A 25,762-nucleotide genomic window follows, 5' to 3' on the forward strand; every position below is an offset into this window, starting at 1 on the left:
GAATGAGCCTTTTGATGAGTCCAGCTCCTCACTGTTGAGATTTTTGGCTAAACCTCAGATACTGGGAAAGAAAGACTAACCACCATTGTACCCTGTATCAATTCCTGTTTACAGGAAATGTGACGACAAATGACTCTATCTCTTTAAACAGACTAAGTTCTGAGGGGCCATTTGGTACACATCAGAGATGAATAATAAATATACCCCATATCTCTAGCAGTCTCTTGAACCTCTGCTTGCTTTTTCCAGGGTTCTCTTACACAAATCAAAGCTTTTTCTTGTTTTTATACATTTGTGTGTTTTTGTTGCTGCTGCTGTTGTCGTTCTGTTTTGCTTTGCTTTGTTGGTGCGGACGTGTGAATAGATTTGCTTACTCGCTTGCTCGCTTACTCTACTGGGATGGAAGCTATTGACTCACACGTGACTCACATGTCCTGTCATTGAGCTGTAGCCCCTGCCCTTTAAGGTTCTTTGCCTCTGCATATAAACTTTGGGATAAGTTTGTCAGAATGTGAAAACTGACTGGCTGAGATTTTTATTTCATTAAGATAAATATGTGTTTTATTTTTATGTATTTACGTAGATTGAGATGGAAGGAAGTGATGGCTTCGCAGTCCTCAGCCCTCCTGCCTATGAACATAGAATAACTCTCCATTCTTCAGTGATGCGATTTCCTTTACCCAACCTATACTTTCATTCATATAGATATTGTCCATATTTTGTTATGTTTGCACCATAATATGTAGTTTGGGGGATATCAATGTAAATTGACATTTGATGGCTTGGATTTTGTTCCAGACAGGATTTTCTTACACAAATCAGGCCATGTAGTCCTCGGTAGCCTGAAATGTGCAATTATCACACCTCAGTCCCCTATCTATTGGAATTACAAGTGTGCACTGCCACACCCAGGTTAGCATGGTGCTTTCAATTTCAAAATCTACGTTTTAAGAAGAGATTTACTTTATGTGTTTAGCTGACATGAATGTATATTTACCGTGGGCATGCCTCATGCATGCTGAGGTCAAAAGAAGGTGGTGGATACCCTGCCATTACAGCCACCGTGTGGTTGCTGGGAACTAAACCTGAGTTCTTCACAGGAGCAGTGAGTTCTCTTAACTTCAGCCTTAAAGTTTAGAATTTACATTTATTCATTCTCCCCCCCCCCCGCCATGGGTTTGTACACACGTGTGCCATGGGACATATGAGATCAGAGGAAACCTTGTAGAAATAGGTTCTCACCTTTCTCCATGTGGGTCCCCAGACTGAGCTTGGGTTGTCAGGCTTGGTGGCTACCAAAGCGTTTTATTGGCCCTCATCTCTACTTAAAACCAGAAACAAGCTGGGCATGGTGGTGCAGACCTTTAATTTGAGCAACGGGAGGCAGGGACAGGTGGATCTCTGGGATCACAGTGATGCCAGAGAGGATGTCGTCCAAAAGCTCACTCATCTGTAGTTAGATGTTTTCAAGCTATGTGCCAACAAGGGTCCAGAGCCACTGTTCACTGTGGTAGTGAAAAGTCAAGGGGACCCAGGTTATCTGACTCTCAGGAGACCACTGGTGGCTCACTTGCTGTGACTGATAATCCCAGATGCCTGACTTTGGTGCAGTCATACTGGACAAAAATCATTTCAATTGACACACCAAGGAGTGAGAAGTCCCCTCCACCCCTGGATAGTACAGAGGAAGAAACTGAAGCTAAGGCAAACGAAAGATAGTCACCACAAGACAGGGCAGTGATCAGCTGTGTCAAGTTCAAGGCTTCTTGCCCCTTTCCCCCTTGCTCACAAGGGCCAACTTCTGATAAGAAGGTCTGCCTGGAGTGTTACAGTGGCTGTGAAGAAAGGCATCAAAGATGTGAAAACAGATCTAGAAGGCACGTCTCTCTGAAGTCCATTCTAAAGTGGTGTGTGTGGGCTGTTCATGGCGCTGGGCTTCGTACAGAAAATGCCTCTAAAGTTTACCATGTCTATTGGCCATGTTGACCTTTCCACACCCACTCTTGCCCTCTAACCCCCTTCCTTCCCCAGTCTCTTCTTTAGTGCCATATATTTTGTTCAGTGTTGTAATCTCAAGCTCTAACAGTTTTCTGGCAAGCATCATAATTTCATCTTTCTTTATGGCTGAATACAACTCCGTTGTGGTGATGGGGCTGGGGTTCATTTGGCAGTGAGCTTAGAAATCATGCATGACATTGAAGACTTTGATCCCTGTGAACTGGGGCATAAAATGGGCCTGATGTTGTACACCTAAAGCTGTAATCCCAGCATTAGGGAGGTGGGAGGATCAATTTAAGGTGACTACATAGCAAGTTCCTGGACAGTCTGGGCTATGTAAAGCAATGTCTCAAAATTAAATAAATATAAAGAAATAAACCAAACACACACACATAAAACACACACACATAAAACACACACACACACACACACACACGCTCCATTTTCTTTTCTTTCTTTCTTTTTTTCCTTGTTTTTGCGACAGGGTTTCTGTGTAGCCTTGGCTCTTCTCACACTCACTCTGTAGACCATGCTGGCCTTGAACTCAAAGATCCACCTGTCTGTCTCCTGAGTGCTGTGATTAAAGGCATAACATGACCACCACCCAGCTTACCCCATTTTTAAAAAATATATGTATTGATTTTTCACATAGTCTAATTCTATACCTTGACTATTTGTAAACAGTAATGCAATAAACATAGGTGTATCTTTGTGTAAGGCTGACTTACAGTTCTTCAGATATATACTTGGAAGTCATATAATAGTTATATTTTTGTACTTTGCAGAAACTCCCTATTGATTTTCATAATGGCTGGACTTACATTGTCCAGGCATTCCCATGCCTGCACATCCTTGCTGGCATTTGTTATTGCTTTTCTTCATGATAGCCACTCTGGGGACAAGACAGGACCTCAGAGTAGTTTTAATTTATGTGTCCTTGTTGGCCATGGATGCTGGATACTTTTTCTTGCTTAGTGCTTGGTTGTATTTCATCTTCTGAGAGCTATCTGCTCATTTCATTGGCCTGTTTGCCATCTGGGGGTCTTCTGTATACAGTGTTTTGAGCTCTATATATTCTAGATGTCCTCAGTGGGCAAAGATTTGCTGCCACATTGAAGGCTGGCACTACAAGGGCTTTTTGTTGCTATTGTTGGTTTCTTTGCTATGCCTTTTAACCTTATGTGACCCTATTTTTTAGTTCTTAGTGTTATTTCCTGTATTCCTGGAGCCCCTTTCAGAAGTCCTTGACAATGCCTATAGATCCACTCTCCACATAATGTTTTTATTGATTATTTGGGAGTTTCACATAATGCATCTAGATCACAGTCACTTTCAGTAGCCCAGGTCCACCTCTCACCTTATGGTCCCCCCGCCCCTGCGAAAAAAAGAGAAACTTTAAAAACAAAACACTGAGCCAGCGAGATGGCTCAGCAAGTAAGAGCACTGACTGTTCTTCCGAAGGTCCTGAGTTCAAATCCCAGCAACCACATGGTGGCTCACAACAACCAGTAATGAGATCTGACGCCCACTTCTGGTGTGTCTGAAGACAGCTACAGTGTATTCATATACATTACATATAATAATAAAAATCTTTGGGCCAGAGCAAGCAGGGACTGAGCCAGCGGGGTCGACTGGATAGAGCAGAGGTCCTACAATTCAATTCCCCAGCAACCACATGAAGGCTCACAACCATCTGTACAGCTACAGTGTACTCACATACATAAAATAAACAAACAAATCTTAAAAAGAGAAAACAAAACACTAAAACAAACAAACAAAAAACCCAAGTCTAGTTTGTATTGCCCATATACTCACTGGGGCACAGTCAACTCTCAGGGGCCAGCTCCTGAAGAAAACTGAGTCCTTCTCCACTCTTACACTTTAGGGTCCCTATTACAATTTTTTTTTTCAAAACAGGGTTTCTCTGTATAGCTCTGGCTGTCCTGAAACTCACTCTGTAGACCAGGCTGGCCTCAAACTCAGAAATCCGCCTGCTTCTCCCTCCCGAGTGCTGGAATTAAAAGCGTGCGCCACCATGCCCCGGCCCTATCACAATTTTTAAGACTTTAATGTTTTCCTGTCGAGACTGTTTCTGGTTGTTTGGGGGGTTTTTGTTTTTTTCTTTTTGTTTTTGTTTTTTGTGTGTGAGGGGTGGTAAGCAGTGGGGAGAGGTTGTCACCGACGCCTTCGCTGTCTCCCACTCTCACCTGGGAGTCTGTCATCACTGATCAACACCCCTGCAGAAGAAGCTTTCTTCCTTTTACAGTCCGAGGCAGCAAGGATCATGGACTTCTACATGGTTTCTGCCAATGCGTTTGTTTTCAAGTGCTTCCCCCATGTCTCCCTCCATCACTGTTTCAGGACTAGCAGTAAATAGCCTTTGGTCCATTTAGAGCTGGTTTCTACGCAGGATGAGATATAGGGACTTAGTTCCACTCATCTACTTGTGGATAGCCAGTTTCCCCCAGCCCATTTGTTGAAAAGGCTGTCTCTTCTTATCCTTAAACTGTAATTTTTTTCTTGGGTATCAATACTTAAAATCTGTGAGTCCTGTCTCTATGAAGTGGAGCACCCCGATGAAGTTTGGGGTAGCCTCTCCTCCTTCTTTCCTGTTGGCCACAGTTGGTAAAAAAGGATGCTCACTGTTGCCTATTGCTTTTTCTCCTTTGAGAGATGTGGTCCTTGGGATAATCCTATTATAGGGAACCCACCAGAGATGATCACTCAGACAGTTTATAGGCAATTCAAAGTCTTATTCCAGCCTGTTCTTGGGTATTGGGGACCCAAGTGTAGCGCCCAGTGTTTAGGGTAAGGGTTCTAAAGACAAAGACCATACATCTTGATACCTCACTCGGCGGCTGCAAGTCTGAGGTTTGCACAAGCAGGCAGTTTAACAGAAGCTAAGATAAGTTAGGTGGGGCATTTTGACCTTAGGATGGTGTACTGGTTAGTTCTGTGGGTCAACTTGACACAAGCTGGAGTTATCACAGAGAAAGGAGCTTCTCTTGAGGAAATGCCTCCATGAGATCCAGCTGTAAGGCATTTTCTCAATTAGTGATCAAGGGGGAAGAGCTTATTGTGGGTGGTGCCATCCCTGGGCTGGTAGTCCTGGGCTCTATAAAGCAAGCCGAGCAAGCCAGGGGAAGCAAGCCAGTAAGTAACATTCCTCCATGGTCTCTGCATCAGCTCCTGCTTCCTGACCTGCTTGAGTTCCAGTTCTGACTTCCTTTGGTGATCAACAGCAATGTAGAAGTATAAGCTGAATTAATCCTTTTCTCTCCAACTTGCTTCTTAGTCATGATGTTTGTCCAGGAATAGAAACCCTAAGACAGATGGGTATAGAATGGAATTGGGTAATTTTCCACAGGATTCTTCATCAAGCAGATCAAATCCTAGTTAAACCAAAATGGCCTCAGCAAGAGTACACGACAGAAGAGCCTCTTCTTGCTGTCACACGCCTTCCTAGCACTTCCGGTGTAACTTAAATCTAAGAGTTAAATGAACATGGTAAATAATATGTGGTCATCAGTGATGCTTTCTCTGAAAGAACTTGGCATAAAAGAGGGAAACATAAGCGCTTAGTAGAAGCTTCAAATTGCCCAGTAAACTATTTTCCTTAATCACAATGCCCACTCCTAAAAATATACCCAAACTAGATGTTCTAGCAACTATTTTAAAGTAAATAAATAAGTTGCTTTTCAGTGTCTGATGGCACACAGTCATTCAGCTACTAAGTTAAGTAATAATAATTACACAAAACATCTTGCTTTGGTTTGTAATCATTGGCCTACACTTTAGACACAACACTTAACAGCTGCCTCCTCCTCCTCCTCCTCCTCCTCCTCCTCCTCGTCCTCCTCTTCCCGCCATCCTGGAACTAGCTCTGTAGCATGCCTCCCCAGGGCTGGGATTAAAGGTGTGTGCCACCACTGCCTAGCATAAGAGATTTTTTTTTTTTAAACAAAATACATTTAAAGAAGACAAATTGGAAAATTAATCACAATAGAATGAAAGGTCATTTACATTTCTGGTGTCATTCCAAGGCCATTCATAGCTGTTAAGCTCACTGATTTACTGGATGAAAAGTCTGGGGCTATCATAAATAAAAAATATTGTAGCATAATTTTTCTTTAGGGAATATGCAAAAATAACTTGAATTTCTTCTCATTCTAAAATTCACTAGTCCCAAACTCTATTTTCACATTCAAAGATACAACCTGGGCTGGTGAGATGGTTCAACTGGTAAGAGCACTGACTGTTCTTCCGAAGATCCCGAGTTCAAATCCTAGCAGCCACATGGTGGCTCACAACCACCAATAATGAGATCTGACACCCTTTTCTGGTGTGTCTGAAGACAGCAACAGTGTACTTATTTATAATTATAAAGAAATCTTTGTGCTGGAGCATGCAGAGGTCTTAAATTCAATTCCCAACAACCACATGAAGGCTCACAACCATCTGTACAGCTACAGTGTACTCATATACATAAAATAAATACATCTTTAAAAATATAGATTCTTTAAAAAATAAATTAAAAAAAAATCAAAGACACAACCTACGCAGTCTGCTAAAATGCTGTGGTCAGCCAGACTGACATTTGCAAAAAGGTAACTATCATTTATTTTATTACAGTTCATAATAGTATTTTCTTCATGGCATTTGGGTTCACTTAGCAGAGAACGAAAGAGCAAAGCATACTGAGACGAAGTGAATGTTGGGGAAACACTGGGAATACCTAATCAAGGCCTGAATGAGCCTTATCACTGTTGTCTATCGGTTTTCATCAGCAGCTTTGTGTGTGTACTTTCCTGGGTAAGAGTGATTTACTGATAAGCCATTCTTCATTGGCAGCACAAATACTTAAAAGTTCTAGGAAGCCAAGTGTCTCTCTCTCTTTTTTTTTTTTTTTTTTTGGTTTTTCGAGATAGGGTTTCTCTTTATAGTTACTGGCTGTCCTGGAACTCACACTGTAGACCAGGCTGGCCTCGAACTCAGGCTAGACTGCCTCTGCCTCCCAAGTGCTGGCATTAAAGGCTTGCGCCACCACTGCCCGGCTCAAGGACATCTCTTAAGATTACAGGAGCTACACAGGTCCGGATCCTTGCCCGACCGAGTGCATTTCCCAACAGAAGTTGAGTAGGTGACAAGGTGTCGCCGAGGCTGAGGCAGGAGGATTGAAGAGTTTGAAGCTAGTCTGAGCTGTATAGCAATACCTTGTCAAAAATCACCCACCCAGCTTTTAGATTCTAAAAAAATTTAGGGTCTGATCAGTCGCCCCATAGCGACCAGGTGTTCTCCGTATATACTCCACAGGCATTCCCAACCCCGACCCCCCGCGCCTCCACAGCTGCCGAGCACTGCGACTTCCTGGTGAAGGCGGCCCCCAAACGGGAAAGCCGGGGGCCCCAAGCAGCCACTCCCAAGAAGCAGCGAAGCGGGCTAGGGGGTTACGCTCGGCGCTCGATTGCTAGAGCCTGGCGACGATAGCACTTGCAACGGCTCTGCGCTCGAGAGGTCGAGCCTGGCCCGTTGCGGCTGCGGCGGCGGGGGCGGACGCGGGAGCGAGTCCCCGGCCGGGAGCGGGAATGTCGAGGAGTTCGAAGGCAGTGCTGGGCCTCTCGGTGCTGCTGACGGCGGCCACGGTGGCCGGCGTGCATCTGAAGCAGCGGCAGGACCGGCAGGTCGGTGTCACGTGACCGCGTCTTCCGGGGCGCCGAGCCCGCTGCTGTCCCTGCGCGCGTGGCGGGCCGGGCGGGCTCCTAGGGCGCCTTCAGGATGCCGACTCCGCTCCCCCAGCCACGAGGCCGGAGACTGGGGCGGAAGCCTCGGGACAGGGGTGTAGCCCAGAGTTAGAGAGTTGGTAGGGCGAGCACGAGGCCCCGGGGGCAGCACAGCCCACAAAGCCATACCCAGGAGTAGTTAAATCCGGAGATAACGCGGCTCACACCCAGCACACCCCCCCAGTGCCTTTGGCTAAAGAAACTTGAGATTTTCTGCAACTTGCGTAAACAAAACTGTTTGCTACGGGACTTAGGTTCTGGAAAGGATAAAAGGTAGAGAGCCCTTCACGTTTTCTTTTGATGGCTTTCTTTCGGGGGAATAACTGGCTTATTAATCAGCGACTGACCGACTCTTCCTCATTCCAGTTTGCAACGTTGGCTAGTGCGCTGAGCAGAGCACATTGAGACCACATAGTTAATTATAACCTCTCGAGATTGTTCATTTTAGAATGGTGCCACACTGTGCTGGCCAGTATTTAGTATTTGCCCTTTCAAGCAACACCTTTACAGGTGTTTGGTTTGAACCGGATTTGCCAAGGGCAGAAGTAACTGAAAGTCTCAAGAGTCAACAGTCCATCGACCTTTGTATTCACAAACTAGGAATTGCAATGGAACTAGGCTTGCAAAGTCAGAACCGTTTCTGAGGAGCAGGGTCGATGAGCAGTGATGGAGAAGCACACAAGGAATTAAAGATTTGGGATTAAAGTGTGGTACCCTGGGGATATCTTCTGGAGTAGAAGCAAGAAACGTCCTTCTTAGGGGGAAAAGGAAAAGATGGTGGTTCTAATTAAACTTGGAAGGCAGGGTGTCTGTGTCCTCTTGATGTGTTTTGGAGACAGCGGTTTGCTATCGGTTTTGTTTCAAGCTATGTTCCCCTGAGAAGTTTTTACAATGTGAGCAGACCAATTAAAGCAGATCTCTGGAGCATGGAGACTCAGCTGTGTTCCAAAAGGCACTCCAAAGGCTTTAATGAAACGGTTGAGAATCACGGTTAGAAAATGGAAGTGTGCAAAGATCTAGTTATTTCTTGGAAGTTAGTGACCAAGACATACTGACCAAAATAAGCAGTCCAGGAGCTCTTCATTAGGGACTTACTGTAACATCGAGGAAGGTAGATGTGTTGAAAACTTCAAGGTGGCAGTAAATGAAATAATGACTTGTTTTCTGTCTACCCCACACCAGACACAGTGTTTCTCATTTTACAGACATTGTCTTTAACTCTCAAAGGAACTTAGTAGACACCAATTACAGATGGTCCCTAACTTTAAGATGGTTAATTGGTTTTTAGGAAATCAGTATCCTTTGTATTTAGTGAAACTTTCTTCGAATGTTGAATTTTGGTATTATTTTCCCAGGTTCAGGATCAACGGTAGGATTCTTTCAAAATGCTGGGCAGCAAAACGAACCACAGACCCCAGGGAGCCCTGGGACGCTGATGTTCTGTGGTATCATGTTTCACCGAGCCCTGGCGTTGGCTAGATTAGGTGGACTCAGAACACCTTTATTATATTCAGTTTTCATGAGGCTTTCTGGGTATAGTCCTTTGGTAAGTTGAGGAGTGTTAATGATTCTACAGGAATCACAGCTCCAGATGTTAGAATTAGGTTAGTAAAGTGCTGTGTTAGTTAATTAGGGCACCTTGGCGTGGAAAGGGTTCAACTTACAGCTCCATATCACAGTTCATCATTGAAAGCAATTGAGGCAGTAATCTGGAGGCAGGAACTGAAGCAGAAGCCGTGAAAGAAGCTGGCGGCTTATGTTAAGACAAAGTCTTTGCTGTCTTGGCTGGCTCAGAGCTCAGAGAGACCTGCCTACTACTACCTCCTAAATTCTAGAACTAATATACCACCATGCTGGACCTGAAGCCCTCACTCTTCCATTTCCCAACTCCATGGGTGTAGCAAACGCTCAATAAGTATTAGGTGAGTTTTTATTTATTTATTTTGAGTAGACTTTATTGTAAAAACACAAAACCCGTTGCAAATAAATAAAAACATCACACATCAAAATTAATGAGACTCAAAGACTGTACAACTCAGTGAACTTCTCTACAGTAAGCGTTTACATGTTCCTTATTTTTATTGTTTTATATGTAAGAGGGTTTGCGTGCATGTGTGAGCACTCATGCATAGCTGGTGCCTGTGGAGGTCAGATGAGGTCATCGCATCCCTTTGGTCTGGAGTTAGAGACACTTGTGAGCCTCTGTGGGAACTGAATTTATGTCATGCAAGAATGAACGCTTAACTCCTGAGCCCTATATCCAGCCCTTCTGCATGGTTAGAATAGGTAGGTGTTCAGAACAGAAGCTCCACTTTCAGTATACTTCAGTACTGAATTTGCTTTTATATACTTACCCACCACCAAACCCAAAAAACCCATGACAGATTTAGACCCAGAAAAACAATCAGCTTCTATTCCCTTTCAGTTTGTATCCATTCTTGTCCAGTCCTTCCTCATCTCCTTATATATAGCTTTTCTTGTTCTCTTTTCTTCATAATATGCTGTACCCATATGCACCTTCATTTCTGTATTTACAAATAGCATTGGTTAGATTCTGCATATGAGAACTGCGATTTCTTTCTGAGAGTGTGTGACCTTGTTCAATGTTATATATTCTAATTCTATTCATTTTCCTACAGTTTTTTTTTTTTTNTAAATCTTTTTTTTTTTTTTAAGATTTATTTTATTTATTATATGTAAGTACACTATAGCTGTCTTCAGACACTCCAGAAGAGGGCATCAGATCTTGTTATGGATGTTGTAAGCCACCATGTGGTTGCTGGGATTTGAACTCAGGACCTTCAGTAAGCCACCATGTGGTTGCTGGGATTTGAACTCAGGACCTTCAGAAGAGCAGTCAGTGCTCTTAACCACTGAGCCATCTCTCCAGCCCTTCCTACAGATTTTTAAACTTTATTTTTCTTTAAAGCTGCATAGTAATCTATCATATAGATGGGTATGTGTGTATGTACATTTTATATATGTATGTATACATACATATATATATATTTGTGTGTGTATACACACTAAATTTTCATTATCCATTCATCTGTTGGTGACCAATTAGGTTGATTCAAGTTCTTTGTTAGGCCAGTCTTTAAAAATAGAGATAGGTGGGGAAGCACGGATAATCAGATCTCTGTGAGTTTGAGACCAGCTTGGTCTACATATTGAGAGCTAGGACAGTATTACATAGAAAGATGCTGTCTCAAAAAAAAAAAAAAAAAAAAAAAGATGTAGGAACTGGAGAGATGGCACTAGTTGCTCTTGCAGAGGAACTGGGTTCTATTCCCAACACCCACGTGATGAGTCACAGCTCTCTGTAACTCCAGTTCCAGGGTATAGGTCACCCTCTTCTCTCTGGTTTCTACAAATACTGTACCTGCATAACTTGTTGACAGAACACCCACACACATAAAATAAAATTAAAAAAAAAAATCTCATGAAGTTTCTGTTAAAAATGTATTCTTGTGAGCTACAGATTAAGCAGTATTTGCAATAGTAACCAAGTGGATCTTTTAAAGTCATGTTAGGCATCAGGGTCACAGTCTGAGATTCTGCTTCTAGTGTTTTCAAGGTAGAAATCAGCGAGGAACTTATTTTTTTAATTGTAGTAGTCCTTTTTTTCTTTCTAATCTAATTGATTGGGAATTTCATATTTCTACCTTTACATGATAGAAGTCCTGTATTTCTCACATTCTTACTGTTCCTTTTTTCTTGATATTTATTGTCTTAGGTACCGGCTTATAGTTGACAGTTTTTCTGTACTGATTCATCAGATTTTAAAAGTACTACTTACCAGTTAAATTTATAAAATTCAACATAGTGCTGTTTTTGATTTTTTTTTTCTTTTTTTTTATCAATTGCCTTTAATCTTTCTGTGTTCAGGGATTTCTTAAAATGTGATAAGAAGTCACTCAAGTATTAACATAACACATTACCAGATTTACTTGGTGGCTTCTTTATTTACATCATACAGAAAGTTAAAATAGTAATTGGGTATTTAGAATTGGAACGTTTTGAGTGTATTTCGGTGGCACTGTTATTTCGATTTGAAGGCACAGGATGGGAACCGCCTGTTTGGGGGTAACTAAAATCTGCTTATGTTTTCAGAGGCTTCGGGACGGAGTGATCAGAGACATTGAGAGGCAGAATCAGAAAAAAGAAAACATTCGTCTTTTGGGAGAACAGATTATTTTGACGAAGCAGCTTGAAGCAGAAAGAGAGAAGATGTTGGAGAAAGGATCTCAAAATACCTGACTTTCAGAAGCCGATGGGGTAGTGCTGAGTTGGTGTGCGTAACTGTGGGCGTAGTGTGTTGGTAGGGAGTCGCTAGTGAGAAGAGCTGCCCCCACCCCCCCCAAATCACGCTCCATTTAAACTTTGTCAAATGAAGGGTGGTGGGCCCCGTCTTCTCAATTGCTTCTTTAAAGAATCTGTTCTGTCTGAATAGAGTGCTTTGTGGGCAGATGTTCTTCTGAAGGTCTGGGGGATTCCCGCAGCAGTCCCTGTCAGCTTAGGAGTGCATGTGAGCAGGGGGCGATGGATAGTAGCATCCACCTGCGTGGGCTCCTCGGTCGGCATGATGATGACGCCACAAGGACGTCCACCTCGGAAGGGCTGGAGGAAGGCGAGGTGGAGGGAGAGACTCTCCTAATTGTGGAATCGGAGGATCAGGCGTCGGTGGACTTATCTCACGACCAGAGTGGGGATTCCCTCAACAGCGATGAAGGAGATGTGTCATGGATGGAGGAACAGCTGTCTTACTTCTGTGACAAGTGCCAAAAGTGGATCCCAGCCAGTAAGGAGCTTCTCAATCCCTTTGCTTGGTTGATCCCTATGTGATGGCTTGTTTCCAGTCTGTGAAAAACACTAATAAAATAGACTTGAGTAAAAATATAATTATTATATTTATTATTATTAGTCTTGTTTACCAAATGTAAATTCTACAAGACCACATTGTCTTTTTTTTTTTCGTTCTTTAGAGCAGTCATTTATTTTCTATGTATGGGTGTATGCCTGAGTGTGTGTGCACCATGTGCACGCCGTGCCTGCAAATGTCAGAGACGTCAGATCCTGCAACTGGAGCGCCATGTGGTTGTGAGCCACTGTGGGCACTAGGTGCCAAGCCCATATCCTCTGCAAGGAAACTGACTGCTCTTACTTGCTGAGCCATTGCTCCAGGCCCACAAACCACATTTGTATTAATAGGAATTGTCCACCACAATCCAACTGTGAGCAGCATTCTGAGTGGCAACACAAGAAAAATAAGGAATCCTGTGTTCCTTAAGTCATTGACCATATTTTTCTAACAGGATTACGCTGTAGGTTGGGGGACACATTCTGTTGCTAGTATAGAGTTCAGGTTCTGGTAGTTATTTGACATTCGTGGAGTACCGCTGTTGTCTTCTGAGGGAAGGTTAGAATTGGCAGTCCAATGGTGTTTGGTTCCTGCCTTTACCAGGCTTGTTTTCCCACTGTGGAACTCTGATTCTGGCAGGAGTCACAGTGCACGGGTCTTGAGGGTTCCAGGTGCCAGCTCCGAGGCATGCTTTGCCAGCCCTCCCAGTTCTTAACAGCGTTTTCCTTTAGGCAAGAGATGAGAAAAGGCATGTGTCCCGGGGGATTGCTTTGTGTAAGAGTCGATAGCTGGTGAAGCGGAGCTTGTGACACTTGATGAGGTTGGCCATTTTCTGGTGTGTTGAAGCTTTTGTTTAAAATGAATTAAATTGTTCAAATAGCTACTGTAAATAGGTTAATCACAGCAGTGCTTAGAAAACAAACCTAGAGTTGACTAGTTGGCGGTGTTTGTTTCTCAGCTGTTTAGTAAAAATCCTGGCTTTCCCATTGTCTTCCCAGGGTAGATTTTAAGAGGACTTTCAGGGTTGGGCCCTGCTAACTTCTTTAGGGAGGTAGGGCAAGCTTTTCATTCTTTCCAAACAGTTCTTTAATTCCTAGGATTTTGTACCTTTTTGTTATCTCTCTGGAATATGCACCTGGGCGGCGTCCCTGCCCCCCTGTCCCACAGGCAGCCCTCTCTTCTAGCCAATTGCTATTCCCCTTGGGCCCAGTGACCCCTATTCCTTCTCAGATGGGGTTGGGCATCCCTTTCTCTGTCCTTACACTGCCCTGTGATGCACATCACATTCTACCCTGGAAGTTTTCATGTTGCACAATGCATCAGGATCACCTGGGAGCTTCAGGGCAGAGCCCAGCCCCAATCTCAGGGACTGAAGCATTCCGTGTGGGGGTGGACCCGGCCAGAGTAAGGAAGTAAAAAAAAGCCCAGCAACCTGGCTGGTCCTGAAGCTCCGCAAGAATCCACAACCAGGGCAGTTGTGTTCACCTGGGGTCTTTGCTGCCTCCAGATTTACATAGGAGCCCACAAGAGCAGGGGCAGGCCATGCTGCCTTAGACAGTGCATATCCAGTTCCTAGCCTGGTGCCTGACAGTCGGCACGAGCTCAGGTATTCCCTGAAAGAATGAAGATTACGGGCCTAGAGGACTCAGGAATGTGTCTGCCGGGCGATCCAGTTAGAGCAACCATACCTGCTTTTCCAGGACCTTTCTGCTAAAAGCTAAGGAGCCGTAAGTTCTAGGAGGGGCAGGTACTTCACAGCAGAAGGGGAGACAACAACCCTTTTCTCTTTCTCTTCTCTGCTACTGTCCTGATGGCGGCAGAAAAAAAAAAAGACAGGCCCACCATGGGAAACTTGGAGATCTAGTTGGTTAACCGAGATGTTGGATTGCCACGACACGAGGCAAAACCATGATGTGACTTTTTGTTTTTCTCCTAGGTCAGCTGAGGGAGCAGCTCAGTTACCTTAAGGGCGATAACTTTTTCAGGTTTACTTGTTCCGATTGCTCCGCGGACGGCAAGGAGCAGTACGAGAGGCTGAAGCTGACATGGCAGCAAGTGAGTACAGGGCTCTTCTCTAGACGTCGGGTCGGTTGGCTGGAGGAACTGGGGTGCTTATCCGGGCTGAGGCACTTCTGTGTGCTTTGGGGGTGGGGTGCTTTACAGTTCACAGTGGAAATGGATACAGAATGTGTGGATAGAGCATTTCTGGTTTTTGTTTGTTTGTTTTTGTTTTAAATGCTGCTAATTTAGTGAGTTCTTGAGAATCTTAATCAATTTCATAGATGTCATACTGAACTTAGACCCACAGCTAAAACCAGCTGAAAACCAGGCCCACATTTTTCTGGCAGTCATTTCAAGCATAACAAAGCCAGAGGCGGTGACTTTGGAAGTAAGATTTGGCAGAAACAGTTTGACTTGATGGCAAAGACAATGTAAACAACTGGTGTAGACTTCTGGCATTGGAAGTTGGAGACAAGTCTTTATTTATGGATAGATACTTTTAGCTGTCTCAAATATCAGCACTCTAGATAGTACCTTTTTATTGATCTTCAGGTTATATTAAACTTTTTGGTTTTATTTTAATATGTGTGTGTGTGTGTGTGTAAAATGATGAGACAAGGTATATCCAGTCCTTATGTTAAAAAAAAGGATTTTACATTAATTACAGGTTTTGTTTGTGTTTGTAACGCTGGGGTCAAACGCATGGCCTTGCTTACGTTAAGTGCTCTATCTGTGACCTGTACTTGAGACCCCATGGGTGTCTTGCTTCTTAGTTTATTTATATGACATATAAAAAATGCCTACAAGGAACCAGGCATTATTTGAGTCCTGGGGAGTGCTATGGTGGGTGAGCCAACTGAAGCCTCCACCCCTAACCCCTGGGGGACCATTAACACCCTCCTAGCAGCAGATAACTGTGATAATTGCCTAGCACTCTCCTTTGAAAACAGTAAATAGAAAGAGGAAGGTTTTCAGTGTGCTGTCTTGGCCTCTCTGGCGTTTCTTGTAGACTGTAGTGGCCATGATAATCTGGATAGTTGTCTTTCCTGCTTCACTGTTGATCACCCCAGGAGACCTGGCCACTGGCTTGGGAGGCTGCTCTGACTTGCCAAAAATACTTAGGCAGAGGATAGAGGAAGTTTGACTTGAGTATATAGTCTTATGGGGTTACAGTTGCACTCCCCCCCCCCCATGGCATAGTATATGTAAGCCAGGTGTGTTACTCTGAAAAGAATTGCAAGCAGATAGGTGGACATGTATTTGGCCTGCAGGTAGCATCTTATAAAAACTGTAAAACAGAGGAAAGAAAATATAAGTGGTCATTTTCAAGAATGTCAATTTTCTATGGAAATACCTTCTGTAGATATTTTTAAAAGAAAAGTTAGTTCTTTTTTTTTTTTGATTTTTCGAGACAGGGTTTCTCTGTGTAGCCCTGGCTGTCCTGGAACTCACTTTGTAGACCAGGCTGGCCTCGAACTCAGAAATCTGCCTGCCTCTGTCNTTGTAGACCAGGCTGGCCTCGAACTCAGAAATCTGCCTGCCTCTGTCTCCCGAGTGCTGGGATTAAAGGCGTGTGCCACCACAGCCCGGCTGATCAGCTACCTCTTGCCCATGTATGTAAGATGTAAGCGAGCCTAAACCCCAGTCTTACCTGCTATGTCCAGCCCAAATCTTACCTGCTCTGCTCGCCTGCCTCTGCCTCCCGAGTGCTGGGATTAAAGGCCTGCGCCACCACGCCCAGTGAAAAGTTAGTTCTTGATTCTATTCCTCAGAATATGTACTGTTGGCCTCATTTAATCAGGATAGCTGTGACTGAGATATTGGTTGTGGATTATACCTTGAAAGGAAGAAGTGTTGACTGAATAACACACACACACACACACACACACACACACACACACAAAACTTAAGCATACATTCTTACAAGCTATAGCCAGTGTTTCTGGCAGCAACTAGAAAAGTTCATCTTTTACCAGAAACCTGAAAGAGAATCAGCTGGTCCTCAGTAATTTCACCCATAGGATGGGTCCAAACACTTAGAGAGTCTCAAACTTTGTTGATTTAAATGAGGGGAGATGGCTTGCAACACACAGCATTTTCTTTGCATTACAAAATACAAAGTCAAGATCTGCGTTTTGGACCGAAGACCCCTTCCCTTCATGTGCCTCTTTGTCTTCTCTTCCTCCTTGTGACTCTTGACTTCCAGCACAGGGGAAACTTGGAGACACCTTGGAGGTTAGAGATATCTGTATGTTCTTGTCATGGAACTTCATTTTTCTGACATGGGTGAAGCACTCCTTGCCTGTGTTTCTCTTCCTGGGTCCTGCAGCCGGCAGCTCCTGCGTGTCTGCTGCGTCCAGTTCACACAGCCCTGAACTGGACCCTGGAGACATTTTGGTCCAGAAGACTAGCTACCTTATGGTGAGCGTGGTCTGGTGTTGTGCGTGGAAAACTGAGCTGGCATTTAAGCTATCTATCACATTCTGGAAGAGGAGGAGCAGTAGATGCTTTCAGAGAGGTATATAGTGTGCCCAGCAAATGCTAAGTGATCACAGAAAAGCCATTTTCAAGAAGTAAAGCTTAACTAAGCATAACTAAGCATAACTAAGGTATTTGTTGGATAGCTTTTTCTCTGTTTGTGCTACGAGACATAGAGTGTAAGATATGTTGTATTTCATTGTTCAAAACTTTTATCTTTCCAAAAGGAAACCTCATGTCCATTGAGTGACTCTCCATGAGTTTTAACCGCTTAAAGGAAGTCACTTGTGGGGCTGGTGAGATGGCTCAGCGGTTAAGAGCGCCGACTGCTCTTCCAAAGGTCCTGAGTTCAAGTCCCAGCAACCACATGGTGGCTCACAACCATCCGTAACGAAATCTGATGCCCTCTTCTGGAGTGTACAGCTACAGTGTACTTACATTAAATAAATAAATAAATATTTAAAAAAAAAAAAAAAAAAGGAAGTCACTTGTTGGCTGATGTTGACCTTAATAAGTGGAAGACATTTGAAAGGTCTGTTTGTGGGGTCAAGTACTGTGTACATGATGATATGCAGGGAGTTGAGACATGGTGGTGCAGTTTTGGGGCCCTTTGCAAGATGTAAATGTGGACCTAACTCTTCTCATAGAATCACTGGGGGCTTAATGTGGTGAACACATCTGATGGAGGCTTACTTGCCAGTTATCAGACAGCCTTGTAGAAAGAAGGGTTAAGATTTCTTTTCTAGGCTCTGACCTCTCCATGTTTTAGAAGATTTATCTTATCTTCTGTTTATGTATGTGTCTGTACACATGTGTGAAGGCCTGCAGAAGCCAGAAAGGGTGTTGTATCCTCTGAGCAGGAGGTGCAGGCAGTTATGAGTTACCTGACATGCATGCTGGGAACTGATTTTGGGTCTTCCGGAAGAGCAGTAGCTTTTCAGTGATTTTCAGTAGCGTCTACAGTTTTGTCCATTTCTATCAAATTGCATATATAAAACATCTGTATAAATACAGGTGCCAAGCATAGCCACCGAAATGCTAAAACCTGCCCTTTTTATTTTCATTTGTTATTATTTGCTTTAGTTTTTTGAGACAGGCTGTACTGAAGTTCACAATCCTATCCCAGCCTCTGAGAACTACAGTAATAGGTACCCAACTACTCATGGCAAAGTGCATGCTTCTTTTTTTATATGGAAACTTTAAAAGAAATTAAGATTTTATATGTTGTATAGTGTGTGTGTGCAAATGTGTGCAGGTTTTGCGGAAGTCAGAGGGCTGTTGGGTCCCCAGCAGCTGGAGTTACAGGCAGTTGTGAGCCTCTGGTGTGGGTGCTGGGAACCGAACTCTGGTCCTCTGGAAGAGCAGCAAGGGCTCCTGACTGCTGAGCCAGCTCTCCAGCTCCTGGTGCTTTTGTGCTGATGGTGGATTTCAGATCCTCTTCTGTGTTATTAGAGTCTTCTATAATGGCTCGTGGCTTTGTCTTTCTGGGATGTACTTCTCACCGTAGGCCAAGATTCCTCGTCTGTAAAGCTGACAGGCTTGGACTAGATAGGAGTTGCCACACTGAGCTGCAGGGTGTCTTGGAGTCCTTTGTGAGTGGGATTGGCAGACAGGCCTTTGAGGTCCCTGTACTTGGTCTAGTGCTGTCTGCATTTGAGAAAAGGTATCTACAGCTCTAAATGGCTGTGCCTCTGGGTAGAGAGATGCCTGGAACACTGCCCAGCTCGGAAATCTCGAGTTTTGTCTTTGCCTGGTAAAAAGCTTAGAAAAGTATGCATTCAGGAATGATTTTCAAAACTTTGAATAAAGGCTAGCTAGCACTGTCAATCAAAATGTGCTGTATGGAGTCGGCTCCTGAAGGCCTGCTGTTAGGGGGCAACCTCGCTGTCTAGAGTTATGGGGAAGGGCTGGAGAAATGGCTCAGCAGACTGCTCATCCAAGGGTCCTGAGTTCAAATCCCAGCAACCACATGGTGGCTCACTACCATCCGTAATGAGATCTGACACCCTCTTCTGGTGTGTCTTAAAAAAAGAGAAGAACACAATAGAGTTACAGGGATTAGTAGGGTGCTTGTGACAGCACTTCCTGGTCAGCCCAGGCACACACCAGCCCTTCCTGTGTGACACATACAGAACAGCTGTACCTAATAACTGAACTAGTGATCTCTTACAGAAGCAACAAAGGAAGTAAGACTGCCAGAGCTCACCCTTCTGTGTTTTCTATTCCCCCTTCCTACTTAGACTCTAAAACAGAATAGCTTTTCCCATGGACGCGACATCCCTTCTCAGGCTACCTTCCCAGCCGTCTTCCGTTTGTGTTTCAGGTGGTCATGCTGGCAATGTACAACCTGTCTCTGGAAGGAAGTGGACGGCAAGGTTATTTCCGGTGGAAAGAAGATATCTGTGCTTTTATTGAGAAACATTGGACTTTTTTACTAGGAAATAGGTAACATGATTTTAAAACATCTTATCCTTGCAGAAAGATGTAAACAAGGTATACACGAGCTGAGAACCTATTGCAGCCCTGATAGGGATTTATAGTGTAGCTCAAAAGAAAACCGAATACCAGGAAATGTAGATTTGCATTGTTTTCTAATTCTGCTTCCAGAGGAGAGCATGATTCTTCTGTAGAGATTGTTAGGTTTTTAAAAATGAGTTTGAGAGTAACTGACTTGAGGAAAGCAGACCATGATGTCCTGCAAAATGGGAACATAGAGGTTAGAAAGGGCATTACTAACAGCACGCATTTAGATTGCTCTTAATGAATTCTTACAGCTTTTACCCTTATCAACTCTGGAGAGCACACGCATACTTTTCATCCACTGTGCTTAGCAAAGTTTGCCACATTAACACACACGCGCGCACGCACACACACACGTACACGAACACGTACACGCACACGCACACGGCTCATTCATTAGGGGTGAACATCAGACTGAGGCCTGCGTGGCTGAGACCGTGCTAAAGGCCACGTCAGTCTACAGGGCTGGGAAGTGGAGACAAGTGTGGCAGCCCTGGTGAGTTCTGAGATAGTGGTTCCTGGTTGCTCTCTGAGGTCCTAGGTGAGATGCACAGCACTGTAAATTAGGTCAGCAGAGATGACCGTGGCTCTGCATCACTTTGCTACAGAGCAAAGCTGGTCCACATTCTGAGCTCTGACAGCCTTCTCCCTCTGTGCTGAGAAGTCAGCCTTGCTCAGGTTTTCTGCAGGCCTGCAGGCAGTGGGGAAATGGCAACAAAGGAGAATAGATGTTTATAAAGGGGCTATTTTAGTCCTTGCATTCTTTCATGCTACTGAGAAAAGAATTAACACTGTGACAAGTGCTTTCTCATAAGAAAAGGAATCTGTTGTTTTAATTTACTGCCCCAGCACTATTTATAGAATTTAATATGCCCTATTTATAAAGGACCAGAAATAAGGGAGATGGTAAAATTAGATCTTGGAATGTTTTCATGATCTCCGAGTGCTTTATGTTTAGTGAATTTTCTTCTGGAAGAAAGTGAATGTAGTTTACCTGTTTTTAAGAATATTTTGGGGGCTGGTGAGATGGCTCAGTGGGTAAGAGCACCCGACTGCTTTTCCGAAGGTCCGGAGTTCAAATCCCAGCAACCACATGGTGGCTCATAACCACCCATAACAAGATCTGACGCCCTCTTCTGGAGTGTCTGAAGACAGCTACAGTGTACTTACATAAATACATAAATAAATCTTTTAAAAAAAAAAAAAAAGAATATTTCTAGCTGGGTGTGGTGGCGCACGCCTTTAATCCCAGCACTTGGGAGGCAGAGGCAGGCAGATTTCTGAGTTCGAGGCCGTCCTGGTCTACAAAGTGAGTTCCAGGACAGCCAGGGTTATACAGAGAAAGCCTGTCTCGAAAAACCAAAAAAAAAAAAATTTCTTATTTGAATAGGAGTTGTTGGCCATGGTCCAGAGTATATTCTGAGAGGAGCTGGCCAAGGCTTTTTTGTTTCTGACATGCCAGTGAGAAGCAGTCACTACCCTGCAGTGTCTGTGTAGTTTAACCATTAAGCCAGTAGTTTATGTCACTATTGGTGTAGCACCTGAATTACTTAATTTCCCTTCTTAATAAAGTTAATTTAAAAAACATACGTCTTTAATCCAAGTACTCGGGAGGCAGAGGCAGGTGGATTTCTGAGTTCAAGGCCAGCCTGGTCTACAGAGTGAGTTCCAGGACAGCCAGAGCTACACAGAGAAACCCTGTCTCGAAAAACAAAACAAAACAAAAACAAAAACAAAAAACCATGTAGGATATTCTTAAATAAACTCTCATATATTTAAACTAACAAAACATTGAAGGCATAAAACAAAAACACTGGTGAGGGATGTAGCCAAATGTAAAAGTTAATCCCACAGTGTACTAATCCCTTAACTCTGACAAATGAGAAAGAGATGCCATACCTAAACCTTTAAGGGCTGGGGCTGGGGTTTGGCTCATTTGGTAGATCTAAGGATCTAAGTTTTACTCCCATCACTGCATTAAACAGGGCATGGTGCTGTACATCTGTAATCTCAAAACTCCAGAGGCAGAGGCTGGAGGAGCAGAAGTTAAAGGAATCTGGAGCTATGTAGTGAGTTTGAGGACAGCCTGGGCTACACAAGACCTTATCTCAAAAACAAAATAAGGACGGTCCTGCAGAGAAGAGAGTAAAAATAGCTCTCAGAAAAGTCTAACTTAAAAGTGCTTACAGGTGTCTTCTGTGTGGACAATGACTGTCGGTTCCTAGGCGATCTGGTCATTTGGTAAGCACCAAAGATGAGTAGTCTCCAGGGATCTTTAAAATGATGTTTAGAACAGTCATCCAGGTGAGGGACAGGACTGTGACTGGACACTCGGAAAATGGATTCACAGCAATTTCTAAATCTCCTCCTATCTTCTGGATAGACGACAGAAAAGTTACTGTTGCAAACTCTCACTATACTTGTGGCCTTTCTGATCAGAACCAAAAGGTCGGGCTTGTCCTTACAGCATGAGATCCAGCTACAGTGTCATACTGCTGAATTATCTGTATGTACCAACGTTAAGAGTTACAGTCTATTTATAGCAAATCATACATGTTTTCTATTTACAGTGTGATGTTTTTTGTTTTTTGTTTTTTTAATGGTTTTTTGAGACAAGGTTTCTCTGTGTAGCTCTGGCTGTCCTGGAACTCACTGTAGACCAGGCTGTCCTCAAATGGTAGCTCAGGTCTTTAATCCCTCCCAGGAGGCATGGACAGGTGGATCTCTGAGTTCAAAGCCAGCTTGTTCTACAGAGCAAATTCCAGGACAGCTGGGACTATACAAGATACCCTGTCATAAAAAAAAAAAACAAAAACAAAAAACAAAACAAAAAAAACAAGAAACTCAACTATCTAAAGACGATCCTAGGCCAATATTGTTACCACCTATAATAATTTTACTTATAGACCTAGTTAAGGAAACTGTTGGAGCTCCTGAGTTTAATAAAGGCTTGTATCTTCCAGGGAATGGATAGCAGATTGTGGTCAATTTCTTTTCAGTTCTCAGCACCATAGCAGGTTACTAGATATATGTTACCCACATCCAGCCCAAGGCAGGGAGCCATATGTACCTGATCTGTGGCTACTTGCAGATAGGCCATAGGACTCGGGGTAGCCAAAAGCACCCTCTGCAAATACTGTGTGCATGTGTTCAGGTCGCTGGTTGCTACTTCTCATCACAGGAGTGGATGGAGACAGTAGCCAGTGGCATTGCATCTCACCTCACTGCAGACGTGGGCAGTGAGGTTACAAAACGGGGCTAAGCACATAAAAGATGCTCAGGTCAGTACTCACTAGAAAAGCACAAACCCACTGCAGTGAGCTGCTACCTCCGCTGCAGGAGCACGAGGCAGGAGGGTTAGGAGTTCAAAACTAGAAGGGGTATGTAGAAGTTTGGTCGGGTAGTGAAGGCCTTCTCAGTCAGTCAGTCAGTGAACAAGCTTAATAGCACACCCATGCACCTACGGTAGGAATGTAGAATTGCATGGGCATGCAGCCTGGTCGGTCATTCCTCACAACATTAAACAAAGGGTTAGACTCTCTAGAAGTTCTGCTCCAGTACTTACGGTAACGAAAATGAGGAAGCACTATCTATTCACAAATGAATGTAAAAGCATAGGATGGCATATTCAGTCTTAGAAAGGAAGAATATTCTGCCATGTGTTACAACATGCATAAATCTCAAGAACACTATGCTGCATGAATTTCAATCATAAGCATACTGTGTGATTCCACTTAACACTAGTTAGTAATGAAAATACACAGATCCAGGAAATGGAATGATGGCTTTCATCAGCTGGGGTGTAGGGTAGCCTTTGACAGTTACCTGTTTAATGAGTATAGGCTTTGTCTTGTACAGTAAAATGTAGGTGGGTGATGGCCATAGATATGAATGTACATTTAAAATCGGTGAAGATGCTTGCCTGTTTCACCACAGTAAAGATGTGGCTGACAGAGGAGTGGCTGGGTGAAGCAGAGTGCTCACTTGTAAGTCTGTGCTCTGCTTGTCGTAGGCCATGGTCATTTGTGGGTGGTGCCTTAATGACAGTGCCACAAATAGATGTATTCCTCCGTCTTTACATATCATTCATCTGTATGCGTCTGTCTCTCCATCCACTTCTTTATATCCTTGTTATGTAAGGATAACAGTAATGGAAGCTGTTGGTAGCTCAACAGGAAAAACACTGGCTGCTAAGCCTGACAGCCTGATCTGGTGCCCAACACCCACGTGGTGGAAGAACTTAAATCCTTGTGTACGTTTGCTTTTTATCTTTGATTTCTGGGCTCCAGGGAAACACATAGCAAACATGTATTCTCAGAGTAACCTCCCGTAAGCATGTGTGCTTAGATTCCCACGGGCAGTGTGGAGGCGCTCACCTCTCATACCCTGGTGAACAATACAGTGGGTTTGGGTTTTTTTTAATATTTTATTTTTATGTGTATGAGTGTTTTGCCTGCATATATTTTTGTCTTTGCATCACATGCATGCAAGCCCACAGAGGTCAGAAGAGGGTGTTGGGTCCCTAGGACCTGGAATTATGAATGGTTGTGAGCCACTGAGTGTGGGAACTGAACCTAGATCCTTGGTAACAATTGCTCTTAACTGTTGATCCATCTCTCCAGCCCCAACACAGTAATTTTTAAAATTTTTTCTGTCTCAGTCTACTTCTTATTTATTGTGATAAAAGTATTATATAGGTATGAATTTAAGTATTGAAATTGTAGTTAGTTTTATTTTCTGTGTTTCTGTTTTTCTCACATGTATGTCTGTGTACCACATGTGTACATGGTGTGCCCTCCGGTGTCAGAAGAAAGTATTGGGTTCCCTGGAACTGAAGTTATAGTTGTGACCCACCATGTGGGTGGTGGGAATTGAACCCAGATCCTTTGGAAGAACACATGCTCTTAATTGCTGAGTCATTTCTCCAGTCACCCAACTTAAAGATCTTTAAATGTTACAGTTCAGTAGTGCTAAGACTATTCATAGTGCTGAGCAAAGATCTCTGGTGCTCTGATCCAACAGATCGGAAGCACTGCACACTTTGGGCAGCTCTCCTTCTCTCTTCCAGCCCCACATACCTGGGGCTTTCCACTACCCCAGTATTTCATTTGCGTGGAATGTGGTGGCTGGGGTGGCGCATGCATTTAATCGAAGTATTTGGAAGAGGAGGCAGGTGGGCCTCTGAGAGTTCAAGGTTAGCTGGTCTATATAGAGAGTTCCATGAGACTGGAGAGAAAGGGTTAATAATAGCACTGGCCGTTCTTCAAGGGGAGTAGGGTTCTATTTCCAGCACCCACATGTTGGCTCATAACTGTCTCCAGTCCCAGAAGATCTGACTTCTGGCTTTCTCCAGCACTCTGCATACACGGTGCACATCATATGTGCAGGCAAAACATCCGTATACATAAAGTAAAAATATAGGAGTTTTCCGTGCCAGCCAAGCAACATAGTGAGACCCTGTCTCAGCAACCACCATCACCACCACCACCACCACATTTGAAAGAGTGTGATCCTTAAACCTATTGGTCTTAGGTTCTATTTATACTCTTAAACATTATTAGGGATTACAAATAGCCATTGTTTATGTTATTTGTACATATTTTGATATTTGCCATTTTAGAAAATTAAGGAGAAATTTAAAAACATTTATTTTTAAACAAAATAACAGGGCCAGTGAAATGACTCAGGATAAAAGAGCTTGTTGCTGTGCCTGATGGGCTGAGTTCAGTCTCCAAGACCCATATGTGAAAATTCAATCCCACAAATTGGTTGACGTTGACACTTGCACCTTGGTCCATGTGTCCCCCCCAACCCCCAGAACAGCGAGAATACCTTTATGGAAAAAGGTGTTTTATAAAACAAAATGAAAAGTGGCATTCTTTTCTTTGTTTGGAAATCTCAATTTTATCTGGCTTTTCGAAGATTGGTTCTCATCTTCCACATTCGATATGTTGACTGTCCCATGTCATAGACACTGGAAACTACTAAACACTTGTAAAACTTAACATGAAAAGGCAAATACCAGCCGGGCGTGGTGGTGCATGCCTTTAATCCCAGCACTTGGGAGGCAGAGGCAGGCGGATTTCTGAGTTCAAGGCCAGCCTGGTCTACAAAGTGAGTTCCA

At 43.6% G+C, this 25,762-nt stretch overlaps 2 protein-coding genes across 2 annotated transcripts in view; both read left to right on the top strand.

Moving 5' to 3' along the window:
* The first annotated feature begins 7,538 nt into the window (after window positions 1-7,538).
* On the top strand, window positions 7,539-12,054 carry LOC110318715 (protein PET117 homolog, mitochondrial). The gene is made up of 2 exons (XM_029536661.1): window positions 7,539-7,679; window positions 11,892-12,054. The coding sequence occupies exons 1-2, from the start codon at window positions 7,584-7,586 to the stop codon at window positions 12,036-12,038; spliced, it is 243 nt and encodes an 80-aa protein (XP_029392521.1). The 5' UTR covers window positions 7,539-7,583; the 3' UTR covers window positions 12,039-12,054.
* Kat14 (lysine acetyltransferase 14) overlaps window positions 7,557-25,762 on the top strand; it is a 38,653-nt gene continuing 20,447 nt past the window's right edge. The window contains exons 1-4 of the mRNA XM_021193943.1: window positions 7,557-7,679; window positions 11,892-12,579; window positions 14,576-14,694; window positions 19,442-19,563. Coding sequence (XP_021049602.1) covers window positions 12,321-12,579; window positions 14,576-14,694; window positions 19,442-19,563 — 500 coding nt within the window. The 5' untranslated portion in view covers window positions 7,557-7,679; window positions 11,892-12,320. The remainder of the gene's footprint in view (window positions 7,680-11,891; window positions 12,580-14,575; window positions 14,695-19,441; window positions 19,564-25,762) is intronic.

The sequence above is a fragment of the Mus pahari genome, chromosome 3, assembly GCF_900095145.1.
Source record: "Mus pahari chromosome 3, PAHARI_EIJ_v1.1, whole genome shotgun sequence".
Lineage (NCBI taxonomy): Eukaryota > Metazoa > Chordata > Mammalia > Rodentia > Muridae > Mus > Mus pahari.

What these genes read in the sequence shown, in the direction of transcription:
- LOC110318715 (XM_029536661.1), top strand. Translation starts at nt 7,584, where the DNA reads ATGTCGAGGAGTTCGAAGGCAGTGCTGGGCCTCTCGGTGCTGCTGACG. An exon ending in AGCAGCGGCAGGACCGGCAG is followed by an intron (nt 7,680 to 11,891) that starts GTCGGTGTCACG and finishes TTATGTTTTCAG; the next exon opens with AGGCTTCGGGACGGAGTGAT.